Consider the following 13,251-nt stretch of genomic DNA (forward strand, 5'->3'; position numbering starts at 1 on the left):
TTTTTTTGAAAAAATCGTTATCGATCGAATGTTTTATCGATAACTCGATTATCAATCGATGTTTATCGATTATCGATGAAACATTCGATTGCTATTGTATCGATAATTTCATCATCGATTGATGACATTTTTGGGTGAAAATGTCCAAATATGTGAACGCTTCCCTCTACGTTGTTGTTGCTTAACATTGATGAACAGTTCCTTAGTATCCAAGAATTTTATGTAGTTAATAGACGGCGGGACAAATGAAATAGTCCGACAAATTTCAAGTCTAATTTTCGATGGTAATGTGCATGCATTGTGCAGCTATAGAAACAGTCTGTGCGCACACCATTCGTTATTACCGACAAAATTTTAATTTGGGTAATAATAAGCGAGTGTATTGAAAAGGGCAATGTTGGCCGACGCACTATATTTACCACCATCTACTATTTAAAATACTGCTAATGTATACTCCGACAGCCTAGATTGTATAGTCTATCTATGCCATTCTGAGTGGATGCCAACAAATAATAATAAAATATAGTTGAAAGAGTTCACGTTATATTGATTTTTTGAAGATCGCTTGTGTATCAGATCTTTTAAAATAGTTGTGCTCAGTTCGTAACTACGTGCTTCATACAAAATATTATTGGATTAAAAACGGTATTATTATACATGCGTTTGCATTACGCACAATTGTAATGTTTTTATTTTTAATTTTAGGGCCTTTGTTAGTGGAAAATAATTAAAAAAACAAAAAACAAAATTTGATTGTGTACAGACAGAGTTGAAGTTTTTTTTTCTTTTCTTTGAAATATATAAAAACATTAATTCATGAATTGATTGACTGTTAATACACGAATATTCCGATCGTCAATCGTTAGCGAACCCGTTGGATCATAGAAATTTACGCCGATAGTTCGATTCCGTTCGAATTGCATGAATCCATTGTCAGTGAACACAAACCGGCTGATGGCATCGTGTCGGATCTGGATGTAAACGAATAGGGCTGGTGCTTCGACGATGATATCAAAAATGATGGTGCGATAGCCGTCCACCGAAGAATCGGCGATGTCTTTACGAATATTTTGTACCTTGAACAAAATTTCACGTTTATTGATGGGTAATTTGTCTTTCACCGCTGGAGATTTATTGGACGATGAAGAGATTTAGACAGTATTCAGGTATAATTTCGCAGAAATATTTTACTAGGCTCCACCACTGGGGTGAGTGAAATTTTTTTCATAGATTTTTGCGGGGTTGGGTCACGCTATTTGCACCAACATTCGCTATTGTTTCGACGCCCTCAGCATTTAAGTTACTGTTACAGCTTGCGACAAATCGTAGAACCTAAAATTTCGAGTTTTCGGTCTCCCACCTATTTCGACCTCTACAAAAAAATGCATTTGAGATTTTTGTTAGCTGTATTAGTCCTATTCTACTTAGAGTAGAGATGAGCGGGCCGACGTTTTTTCAATACCCGACCCGACCCGGCCCGATCCAATTTTTTGAACCCGAGCCCGACCCGACCCGAGACTTTTCTCTTCGCGGCCCGACCCAACCCGACCCGAAAAAATCATCGGCCCGACGTGACCCGAATTTTTTTTACTATAAGAAATTTAATGAAAAATCATTTTCTACGCATAAAAGCTTTGCAATAATCTTATACGCGAAGTAAAATAATAAAATAAGTTAGTGTTTCATGCTTTATAGGCTTTTATTGGCTTACTTTAAATTTGTATTTCTAAGTCGGGCCGGCCCGAATTTTTGTTTTCAAAGCCCGACCCGACCCGGCCCGAATGAATTTTCAAAACCCGGACCCGAACCCGATCGGGCCGGGTCGGGTCGGGTCGGGCCGATGTATTTCGGGCGGCCCGCTCATCTCTAACTCCTACAGAAACAAAAATCCTGAAGAAGTGTATCGAAAAAGTCTCTGATGTTAAACTTGAAATGGGTTAAAATTCTTGGGAATATCGGAAGCTATCCAGAACAGAAAAGCTTTTGAAAATCATCTGAGAAACGTTGGTGTCTAAAATTGAGGCAAAATGACTCATTGATAAAATCGTCTGAATTACGGTCCTCGCTTCGCTCTGGCCACAAATTCGTTAATGCTTAACCTGGCACATACGGCTATCTGTTATCGAAAGTGATAACAAAAATATTGAGAGTCTATGGGTAACATTGTCATTCCTATAGTAAAATGTATGTCAAAAAATTGAAGTACAAGATTCGAAATCAACAGATTAAAAATACTTTTATCGATGGAAGTAATAGACCCGATGCTAATACTGGTCATATGCTTGCCGTTTGTAACAGGTTAATGACTAAAGTTATCGTGTTATCGACAAAAAGGAAAAAAATTCTTTTGAGAATTCAGATCGTTCGATTTCATCAAATCAGTGTTTTGAGTCGGTTCAACCTGAGAGTAATTATACCTAGAGAGGAAATTTCGAACAAAATTACGTAAAATATGTGGTCCCAACATGAAATACGAAATGTTTATTGGTATATGTTGTTGCCCCTTAATTAAGAGGGCAAATTGAACTACCAAAAGCGTCCACGCATACATGTATTGGTGTAAAATTATACGAAATGGGGACCACATTTCGTCGTTACAAATTTTCCCTCTAGACATAATTACTCTTAGGGTTCAACCGTTCAACTCACTCGGTTGATAAATGGATGATTCGCCTCTGACACAAGATAGAGAAAATGTTCTTCCTAACTTATGCTACAAAGCCTTTTAGCGAATTCGATGCCAGAACTCGCCTCCAGCTCGTACTGGGAGTTAGAAACCTCTATTTTTTTTTTCGATATTATGCAGCTTAACAAGGAATAAATTATTCATAAAATAGCCTTCCATGTCGCTAATCCAAGACAGAGAATTATTAGGATTATTAAAATCTTTTAACTTCAATATTAACCTTCTACGAGAATTTCGTCGTGGATAAAAACCAAAAAACTTGAAAATCTGTTAAGTATCGTGAGAACAAGCGTAACTGACGTTTTTTTTGTATATAACGTTTTTACCAATGTAAGACAATTTTCAAAAAAATGTAATGGGTACGAACAACGCACTGTCTCTGATACATCTCGCAATGAGAATGGACTTTTCTACCTGTCGTCTTAAGAAATACGTACAATGGTTTAGAGGGTCTACGGATTATCTGTGCAAGAAATGAAATTTGGTCCATCGATCCACTGTTCATTCAAAGTTTCAACGTTTGTTTCAGTTCGCTTAAAGCTCCAACTCAAAGTTCATCACACTTCCATCACATTCGAGACTTCATCCGACCTAAACAGAGCAACAAAAAACGACGATAAAAGGGCCAAATTCTAAGTCCAAATACATTGACGTCCCCGATGAGTTAACCCAATGTGTCTGTTTTCATTCTATAATTCGCGGGAATTATAGAAATTAACTGTGAAGTTCTTGAAGCTAGAGGGACGAAACGGTGTCTCTAGGTACTGTAGGGATAGACTAGACTTGGACGACTTTTTGTTTTTGTTTAATTCGCTCCTACGTTTTTACGCGGATTGGACTGTATTTGGACATAGAATTTGGCCCTTTTATCGTCGTTTTTTGTTCCTGTGTTTAGGTCTGAGACTTTGAATGAACGGTGGATCGATGGACAAAATTTCATTTCTTTCACAGATAATCCGTAGACCCCCTAAACCCCTGTGTGTCTTTCTTAAGACGACAGGCAATAAAGTCCATTCTCGTTGCGAGATGTATCAGAGACAGTGCTATGGTACAAACTTTTGAAATGATTTTCTGTCGTCAGGCCTTGCCTCTCAGTCAAGGGAAGAAGCACGTTGTCCTAACAGTTTGAATATATTTCAAACAGGCTGGTAACATATTTACCGTTTCTGAAGAATTATTAGGTGTTCAGCTTCATATATGACATCGCTTTGAGTATTTATAATTTTCGTAGCATTGAAGAACCGAGAAAATGACCGGAAAGCAAAAAACAACCTTGGATTTTGACATTGAATTTCTACCTATCATTTAGCTGATGCTTCTGAATTATTCTGATTGTAATATTAAGAGGGCAGACTAGGTGCGAAGTAGGCTATATATTGAAAAATTGGTTTTAAAATTAATGTAGACCATTTAATGAAAATCTGTTCCAGCAATTAGATGAGCAATATGTTTATCTATCTCTAAAAAATGAAAAACGATTTACAATAAGCAACAGTTGGAAGAAAACCGATTTCCAAAAAAATATTGCATAGCCTAACTTTAAGCGACGTTCATATTTTGGAAATCGGTTTTCTTCCAACTGTTGCTTATTGTAAATCGTTTTTCATTTTTTAGAGATAGATAAACATATTGCTCATCTAATTGCTGGAACAGATTTTCATTAAATGGTCTACATTAATTTTAAAACCAATTTTTCAATATATAGCCTACTTCACACCTAGTCTGCCCTCTTAACGAGTCAAATCAGCTGCGCGTCCAAAAACAGAGCATAAACATTGGTCGGGTATGATCAAGTCTCATTAAAATTGAAAACTAATTTAAAAGCAATTAAGAAGCAAGTACGCTTGAAAACAGGTAAACTTAGTTATTATTATGCGAATCATGTTAAATAATAGAGGGGCCTCACAATAATAATTACCATTTCGACGCAGCTCTTTACTTATCACGAAATATCGCAATAAGCAGACTTAGGGTCAGGGACTACTTTTAAGAAATTTTGAAGTAACTTTGGAGAAATATTTGAGATAAACCGATTTCTTAAAATAGTGCCTGGACACAGAAAACCAGTTTACAAAAAGAATAATGTTGCGAATGTCGATGGAAAATGTGATATATTATGGAGTTTCGTTTAATTGGTTTGACTACATTTAGCGGTTGAAAAATATCGTGTTGTACTTGAATACGAACGTAGTATGGGTAACGTTAACGTATTCAATTCGAAAAAGTGGTATCACTCACTGCAAGGGGGAAACAACAATGGAAAATCTAGTCCCACCGTTCGACCATTCGCCCATTATTCGCCTATTATTTCCACATTATTCGCCTTCATTCGCTCATTATTCGCCTAACACTGCCCCACCGTTCGCTCGTGTTGTTTCCCCCTCGATTCATTATTTTTGATGATTATGTTGTTCTAGATTTGTATCTTACTCGCAGAGCATATCAAAGCAACAGACAAGTGTGGTGTGCTTTGTTCGTCGGTTGATTTAGAGAAGAAAGAAATGGCTCTAATGTTGAGTCTGTTATCTCCTGCGATCATATTGATCGGTTTCGTTAGTTTTGTTGTTATTTACTTGGTGCGCAACAGTAAAACTCGTTCAGAATTTTCGAAACTTCCTCAGCCTGCCGGTAAATTGCCAGTGGTTGGACATTCATTATTATTATTGAAAAGAGGTGTGGACATTACGGAATCGTCTTTCGAGGCCTTTTACAAATATGCCGTGGAATATCACGAGTTCGGTCTGTACGCCTTTGCATTGGCCTTCCAACCTACCGTCCACATTTTTTCTGCTGAACACTTTGAAAAGGTATGACAGTCGCAACAACAATGAATCAATTTTTCAAAATCATTCTACGGAATTTAGCTGATGACATCGAACACACATATCAACAAATCAACCTCGTACAGTCCACTTCGACCATGGCTCGGAACGGGTCTGATCGTTAGCGGTGGAGACAAATGGCATAAAGATCGGAAAAGTTTGACACCGGCTTTCCACTTCAAGATAATGGATGAATTCAATCCGCTGATCAATAAACATGCGAGAGTGTTGTGCGACAAAATCAAAACCACTTTGAATATGGAAGTCACCAACTGTGTGGCCACATTATCGGCTTGTGCCTTAGACACCATTTGTGAGACGTCAATGGGCGTGGACATGAAAACACAAACTTGTGAAAGTGACGAGAATTCTTTCTCCACAAGTTTCATTGAATTCAACAAATTGGCAACGAAACGAGCCCTAAATTCATTGCTCAGTCAAAATGAGCGACTGTATGCCATGACGCCGGATGGTCGAAGATCGAAGCGATTGATCAAAAATATGCATGACTTTACTGGAGGCATTGTCCGACAACGGAAAAAAGAAGTTGAGTCGACGATACGCACTGGAGTTGGTGAAGGAAAGAGAAAATTGAAGTCGCTGTTGGATTTAATGTTGGACATTCACTTGAATGACAACAGTTTAAATCTGCAAGACATTCAATTCCAGTTGGATAATTTCGCTTTCGCCGGACATGACACCGTTTCGAACGCAATATCATTTGTTCTCGTATGCCTTGCGAATTACACTGATGTACAACATCGTGTACGAGCCGAAATAACTGAAGTTATTGGCGACGGAGCAACGGAAATTAGCACCGATCATTTGTCGAAATTTCCCTACTTAGAGATGGTCATCAAAGAGTCGATGCGTGTTTATCCTCCCGTGAGTATAAGTTGTGACTGTGTGAGGCGGTTGTCAAATAATTGAAATTCGTTTTTTTTTTGGAAATTGAAAAGGTCCCCTTTACCGGTCGTCATCTACACGAAAATTTAACTCTTGGCGATCATGTCATACCGAAAGGAACGGATATTTGGATGAATTACTTTGCGCTCAATCGAAATCCCACTCATTGGCCGGAACCGAACAAATTTGATCCGGAACGATTTTCGCCGGAAAATTCGACCGGACGACATCCATTTGCATTCGTGCCGTTCAGTGCTGGCCAGAGAAATTGTATCGGACAACGATACGCTAAGACGTTCATGAAGATTGTTATTGCACAAATTGTCACACAATTTGAAATCATTCCAGTCACTACCATTGGAGATTTGACATTGTCGTTCGAGATTACCATCAAAACGATGAAGCCGATTCAATTGAAATTCAAATCGTTGACAGTGTAGAATAAAGTGTTGTCGCACCACTGAATTCAATATTGAAGAAAAGAGCAAAATTGTCACCTTTAATTTCGGGTCCTTGATACCGACAGCATCCTTAACTTTTGTGGGAAAAACGAAATTGGTAGCGATGGTGGTGCCATTATCCTTTGCCTTTGTCAGAACGAATTCCATAACCGCATTGTATCTGGTTAACGGCGGTATCAAATAGTTATCCAGATGAAATCTTGCAATATTTTCCACGGACTTATTTATCGTCTGAGTAATAAAAAAACAGAAAAATTTAAAATCACCCTCCGCTTCAAACTACCGGCTCTACAACATACCGATGTATAATTCCATGTATGAATGTACTTCACGGCTAAGCTTGACCAATTGTAGATTTTAAGGGTCAGCTGGAAGTCCTCTTTGATCGATTTAACATCCCGAACGATGTGGACGTTAATGTGATTGGTTAAGTCGACAACAACGGCAAGTGAAATTGGAGCGAAAAACTTCTCGGCATAATGTTGCAAAATCTATAATGTCGTCCAACGAATAAATCAAGTGAAAAACGGAACTTGCGTCACTGACTATGCTAACGTGCGCACTTTATTTCTAAGAATCCATCGATCAAAAGGATGCGAACCTTATAGTTACCATTAAACTCAATGCTTGACCACGATGGTGCAACCCAGACATCATTCAATTGCCAGTACAGCGCACCCATCGTATTCATTAGACCGTCCTGTTCAATGAGGTAAACTTCCGTTTCCGTTTTAATAGCCATTGCTTGACTGATTTGACTGAAGTAGATTAGGCTTTCCACATATGGCGTGTCGTTTCGGTCGAACGCCGGTAGATTTTTGTGAATTAGATCAAGTATCGGAGCATTGCCTAAAGGAAAGTGTTGGCGGTGGTCGATCAGATCATTTAAATTATCGCCTGATGATTGAACGGATTCCCAACTGGCCAGGGATGGTATGCTCTGGAAACCATACTCGGAAACGAATCGAGGTCGCGGATAAATATTTGGATTCCATCCATCGGCTAGATAGGTGTAGAAGTGAACTGCAGAGGAAAATTTTGAATTTTAGAAAAATCAAATTTCGTTCCGGAGGATTCATAAAGTGGAATTACTGTCGCCGTAGTGCCAATCCTGTGGATTATCTTGAATTATTGACTCGTTCGATTTTTTCTTCCCATTTGACGGTGATGAATACAACCAAATGTGCCATTTATCATTCCGGTACACTTCATTCGCTATGGTGTCATTATAGAGCCGCAGATATTCGGAGACGAATCTATCGTAATCCTTCCCAGTGCCATACCTTCGGGATAGTTAGAATTAACTTGATAACCCTAAATGCGAATTGGAAGTTTTCCCATTACCAGTTCTCTCTTAATGCTGCTTCGTTCTCATTATTTCCAGCCCAAACCGCAATCGAGGGATGAGATTGTAGCCGACGAATGTTTTGTTTAACCTCCTCTTTTACAGAACTATAACAAAAACAGAAAGTATTCTCGACAAATGTTTTGGTAATGTTTCCCCATATTCGATTACCGTAAAAAGCCATCAAACACCGGATACATTGCGCACGCAAACATCATATCCTGCCATATTAGAATGCCATGCTCGTCAGCAAGATCGTAAAAATAATCTGACTCATAAATGCCACCACCCCACACTCGTATCATATTCATGTGTGACGCTTTCATGGCTCTGAAATAAAATTCCAGTTGATTCCTGTCAGCGCCCTTCTCTGGTAATATATGCATCGGTATCCAGTTTGTCCCTTTCATGAATATCGGCAGCTTGTTAATCCGAAAGTAGAAAGACGTACCACCATCTGTAACGTTAACTATTAGTCTATTGGTCAACGTTTTATTTGATTTGACAGTTTGGGGTACCTAATGGATCTTCAATAAGTTCAACGGTACGGAAACCGAGTCGTATACTTTTCGTCGACGTCATAAACTTTCGATCGAAGTTCCGAATTTGGTTTGTGTCAGTGCGTCCAACGGAACCTTCCCAGGATGCTACTAACGTATATAAACGTTGATCTCCATAACCATTCGGCCACCAGAGCTGCACTTTTTCCTTTAAGATAAAATTTACAAATTTTTGTTGTTGATACTGGATGTAAATTGAGGATTTCAATAAGTTTTCATAATTCTCGTCCCATTGAATGGGGCGAGGCATTCGAAACTACGCACAAAACCGAGTCGAAAAAGAGGATGAGAATTAATGAATGTTTCCTTACTTTAGGCAACTGGAAAGAAATGTTAAAGCTGAACTCTCCATTTTCATCCGGTAAAGCCGATAGCGTTGTATTGATCGGCAATACCAACAACTCCTTAACTTCCACGGTCAAATTTCCTTCTACCGCCGTTGAATTGTTTTCACTTTCCGTTTCGAAATGTATTGTCAGATGAACGAACCACATATCCTTCGATTCGTCCAAGTAATAAGTCAGATCTCGAATTATTGCCGACTGGTACAATTCAAGCTGAACATTTTTCCTAGGAAAATAAACTGTTACGCATCATGCTTAAAATAATTATCCGTTTTCCTGCACCTACCATATGCCCATAGATGGTGCTGCTAGGCCCCAATCCCACGAAAAACTTGACTGCATTTTTCTTACAAAATTCATATGGCATTCACCATTATACCTAGTGGGCGGACATTCTGGTGGCGTGATCTTGTTAGCATCTGCCAAAAATTTGGCAACTTGAATTGGTGATAGAATTTCCACGCGAAGAGTGTTGTTGGTCTATTAAGATTGATAAAGTGGCAAATGTAATTTATTCCGATGACAAAAGAAGAAGATTAATCTGAATGTTGAGTGCAGAACGTGTTATGCTGTACACCGACAACGTGTTGGTTACTAATTTTTTTCGAATTGACTGTTGGATTAAGGGCCCATTTTAAGGGAATGAATTCCCTAAAATTCCTCAATTTTTTAGTCATTTCTTTGACTTATTTACTTCCAAGGCTTCCGAGGCCAATTTTTAAGAACTTTGAGGGATTTTCGAAAATTTTAAGGAATTTAGGGATTCAATTCTTTGAAATAGGCACTGGTTAGAACACTTACCGGCTTCAAACGATTTTTTAAACTGTATCGATATCGGATGAACATGTTGTCTGTTCTACCGAGTTCTAAATCGTTTAAATAAATGTTTGCATTCGTATCGATGCCATGGAGTGCAAGAACAGTGGTCAAATTATTTGCGTTGGCCGGTGCTGATTAGATTATTAAAATGTTTATTAGGAAAAGACTAGTTACATCTGCATGACCAGACCATACCGTCGAAGACTAAAGTGTACGTCCAATTATCCTTTGCAATCCATCTGAGGTTTACATCGTTGTAAGTGTTAAGAACTGAGCCGGTTCGATTTGCCTCTTCCAATGCTGAATATATCCCAGATGGAATAGTCTGATCGTTCAGTTCGATACCTTGAACACACAACAGAACACAGCGTTATTACGGTAGGGAAATTTTTTGGAATTATGTCGGACTTACTTCCATTGGCATTTATTACGTTCCAACCTCTATTCAAATTTATCTCAATTGAAGCCACAATTAAAAGCAAATTAAACGAAATGACTGTGACCGCGATTCTTTCAAACATTTTCTGCGAACTTTCTAAAATTTAAATTGAAAAACTTGAAACCCTTCACGTTTATAATAACATCCTCTCCCTGCAACAAATTCGAATGCACAACCAACACAACTAAATTAACGATGAGTGAATTCTACAAACGAAACAAAAAAATTCCGTGATCACTTAAAGTGGTTCTGCATAACAGAACGCAAATAATGATTTTACTTTATCTAATCAGAGTATTATGTGCTGATGGCGAGAGTATTGAGCATTATTTAAATTACATTCGTTCTATTGAATGGATCTGAGAGAAATTGCTTATCAATTAAACTTCTTTAAAACAGAATCAAATTGGAGAGGGAATGAGTATATGATGGTATTCATTCACTGATGGCATTTTAATGAATAATATTGTTCATTCCAAACTATAATTACATTTTAAACGGTCCTCTTGGTAATGAAGTGAAATGAACTATAAAACAATTCAAAGTCTGGATTGTAATGTTCACATTTTGAAATATACATATTACGAGTGGTTTAACGGCTGTATATGGATTGAAAATCGTTCATTAAATGAACTGTCGACGGCCTTAGCAAGGCCACACTGACTATACCGATCACTGAGGGCCAAGTGCAGCTCGAGCCGAAGGGGAAGTATGCAATCACACGATGCAAAAAAAAGACGTAAGTAATTTTACGAGCTTCTAGCACTGAAAACTATTAATTTGAATTTAAATGAAGCATTTTGAAGCAAAAAAAATTTGACTGGAAACAACCAAAATTTTACCAAAAAAATCTGCGTCGCATGTGGCAGATAAATTTTCTTGCTGGTCTGTTCCTGAACATTTGCCACTTTGCGACGCAGATTTTTTTGGTAAAATTTTGGTTGTTTCCAGTCAAATTTTTTTTTGGTAAAAAATTATTTGGCAGATGATGAGAAAAACTAAGCAAGCTTGTTTGAACTAAAATTGGGTGTAAAATTTAATTTTTGCGTAACGAAGCTGAAAGCGTCAACTCTAGCGATATCATTCATTTTAGAAATTGTACTTCAAAGACTGCGTCACACTTTTCTCGAAGAGATTTGTTGGGATATCAGTCGTTTTAGTAGTTTTAGAACACTTCGATGTTCAGGAACAGACCAGCAAGAAAATTTATCTGCCACATGCGACGCAGATTTTTTTGGTAAAATTTTGGTTGTTTCCAGTCAAAATTTTTTTTTTGTAAAAATTATTTGGCAGATGATGAGAAAACCTAAGCCAGCTTGTTTGAACTAATTGGGTGTAAAATTTAGTTTTTGCGTAATGAAGCTGAAAGCGTCAACTCTAGCGATATCATTCATTTTAGAAATCGTATTTCAAAGACTGCGTCACACTTTTCTCGAAGAGATTTTTGTTGGGATTCGAAAATTTGACGAAATTTGAAAATTTGACGAAAATCGAAAATTTGACGAAAATACAAAATTTGACGAAAATCAAAAATTTGACGAAAATCGAAAATTTGACAAAAATCGAAAATTTGACGAAATTCGAAATTTGACGAAAATCTGCCACCATTCAAGAAATATCTCTAAAACCCCAATTGACCCACCCATTTCCAACTTTCGACATTTTGCACAAATGCCCTTCTTTTCTACTCGTAAAACTCTGAGACTTTGCCGAAGCAAGTAACTCTCTATCTGCCACCATTCAAGAAATACCTCTAAAAACATAATTGACCCACCCATTTCCAACTTTCGACATTTTTCACATATGCCCCTCTGTTCTACTCGTCAAACTCTGAGACTTTGCCGAAGAAAGTAATTCTCTATCTCTCATAACCCCAAAAAATATTAGTCCTTTCATCCTACGCTCGAGTAGCTCAAAATTTGGTCACTCTAATCACTCTAGCTCAAACGAATCTGCCCCGATTTTTTAAATTATTTTTTTGTTCGAATCGTGTTACGAATACCTTTCATTTGATGGATCGCACGCCTCTGTAGGTTTCAATACAGCTAAGCTACAGCCGAAAACGCGTTCCCGACCCTCGAAAACCACACTCAGAAACCACTTCGAGGCCAATAAAACAAAATTCTGGTTTTTCCTGGGGTAATGGCGTATCAAATTTTCATTTTTATGCCCACCCTGAGGTTCCTGCAAAATTTCATGGATATTGGCTGACTAGTTTCCGAGATCGACCGTCGATAGATAGACAGATAGATAGACAGATAGAAACATACAGAGTAAGTTGAAAGATTTTGATTGTTTGAGAAAAGTCAATTTGGTGTATTTTCTGTGAAAAGTGCCAATTTCAAAACGATGTATCTCCGGTAATTTTAAAGTTACATAGTCGAGTGATAGCTCGTTTTGCTCGTATTTGAAGCGCGAATAAGATAGAATTTGTGGTGATACAGGCCAAAGGAAAGAAACTTAAATTCTCGCCTATATATGTATAGTTGCCGCGTCTCAAAAAATTTTCTTCGTTCTTTTTTTGGAAGTTAGACTGCGTCAAGTCCTCCGCTATCGCTCCGGACATGATAAATAACTATTTCGCTTGGTTTTTGACCTCGGCTTCGTCTCGGATCAACAAACTTCACACGAAAACTCGACTTTACAACTTTTCCGTCCTTGTGACATAAAATGAGTTTTAACGCTCATGTCAAAACAGTAACAACCCATTTCACACTATGGCATGGTCAGTGCAGATCTGCTAGCATGTAAAATGAAACGACAAGTTTACGTAAGATTTTTTTGTCGCATTTAAAATAAATGTATTTTCTAGTAAGAATCCCTTTAGTTAAGATCGTTGACCTCGGCTTCACCTCGGATCAACAAAACA

The 13,251-nt window shown here is 37.8% G+C and overlaps 2 protein-coding genes across 2 annotated transcripts; one reads left to right on the forward strand and one right to left on the reverse strand.

Moving 5' to 3' along the window:
- Window positions 1–521: 521 nt before the first annotated feature.
- LOC119069539 (beta-mannosidase) lies at window positions 522–10,651 on the reverse strand. Its single transcript, XM_037173616.1, has 13 exons — window positions 10,356–10,651; window positions 10,139–10,288; window positions 9,926–10,074; window positions 9,411–9,604; window positions 9,092–9,350; window positions 8,739–8,928; window positions 8,392–8,677; window positions 8,220–8,327; window positions 7,968–8,158; window positions 7,477–7,898; window positions 7,175–7,366; window positions 6,912–7,106; window positions 522–1,076 (listed from the first exon to the last, which is right to left on the reverse strand). The coding sequence occupies exons 1-13, from the start codon at window positions 10,462–10,464 to the stop codon at window positions 810–812; spliced, it is 2,712 nt and encodes a 903-aa protein (XP_037029511.1). The 5' UTR covers window positions 10,465–10,651; the 3' UTR covers window positions 522–809.
- On the forward strand, window positions 5,096–6,896 carry LOC119069540 (cytochrome P450 4V2-like). Its single transcript, XM_037173617.1, has 3 exons — window positions 5,096–5,493; window positions 5,551–6,393; window positions 6,468–6,896. The coding sequence occupies exons 1-3, from the start codon at window positions 5,188–5,190 to the stop codon at window positions 6,852–6,854; spliced, it is 1,536 nt and encodes a 511-aa protein (XP_037029512.1). The 5' UTR covers window positions 5,096–5,187; the 3' UTR covers window positions 6,855–6,896.
- Window positions 10,652–13,251: the final 2,600 nt, after the last annotated feature.

The sequence above is a fragment of the Bradysia coprophila genome, assembly GCF_014529535.1.
Source record: "Bradysia coprophila strain Holo2 chromosome X unlocalized genomic scaffold, BU_Bcop_v1 contig_35, whole genome shotgun sequence".
Taxonomy (NCBI): domain Eukaryota; kingdom Metazoa; phylum Arthropoda; class Insecta; order Diptera; family Sciaridae; genus Bradysia; species Bradysia coprophila.

Bases quoted from the DNA above. Each gene is read 5' to 3' on its own strand.
- LOC119069540 (XM_037173617.1), top strand. From the start codon at position 5,188: ATGGCTCTAATGTTGAGTCTGTTATCTCCTGCGATCATATTGATCGGT. The intron at 5,494-5,550 runs GTATGACAGTCG...TACGGAATTTAG, and splicing joins CTGCTGAACACTTTGAAAAG to CTGATGACATCGAACACACA. The intron at 6,394-6,467 runs GTGAGTATAAGT...GAAATTGAAAAG, and splicing joins CGATGCGTGTTTATCCTCCC to GTCCCCTTTACCGGTCGTCA.
- LOC119069539 (XM_037173616.1), bottom strand. From the start codon at position 10,464: ATGTTTGAAAGAATCGCGGTCACAGTCATTTCGTTTAATTTGCTTTTA. The intron at 9,351-9,410 runs GTAGGTGCAGGA...TTATTTTCCTAG, and splicing joins GCACCATCTATGGGCATATG to GAAAAATGTTCAGCTTGAAT. The intron at 8,159-8,219 runs GTAATGGGAAAA...ACTATCCCGAAG, and splicing joins GCAGCATTAAGAGAGAACTG to GTATGGCACTGGGAAGGATT.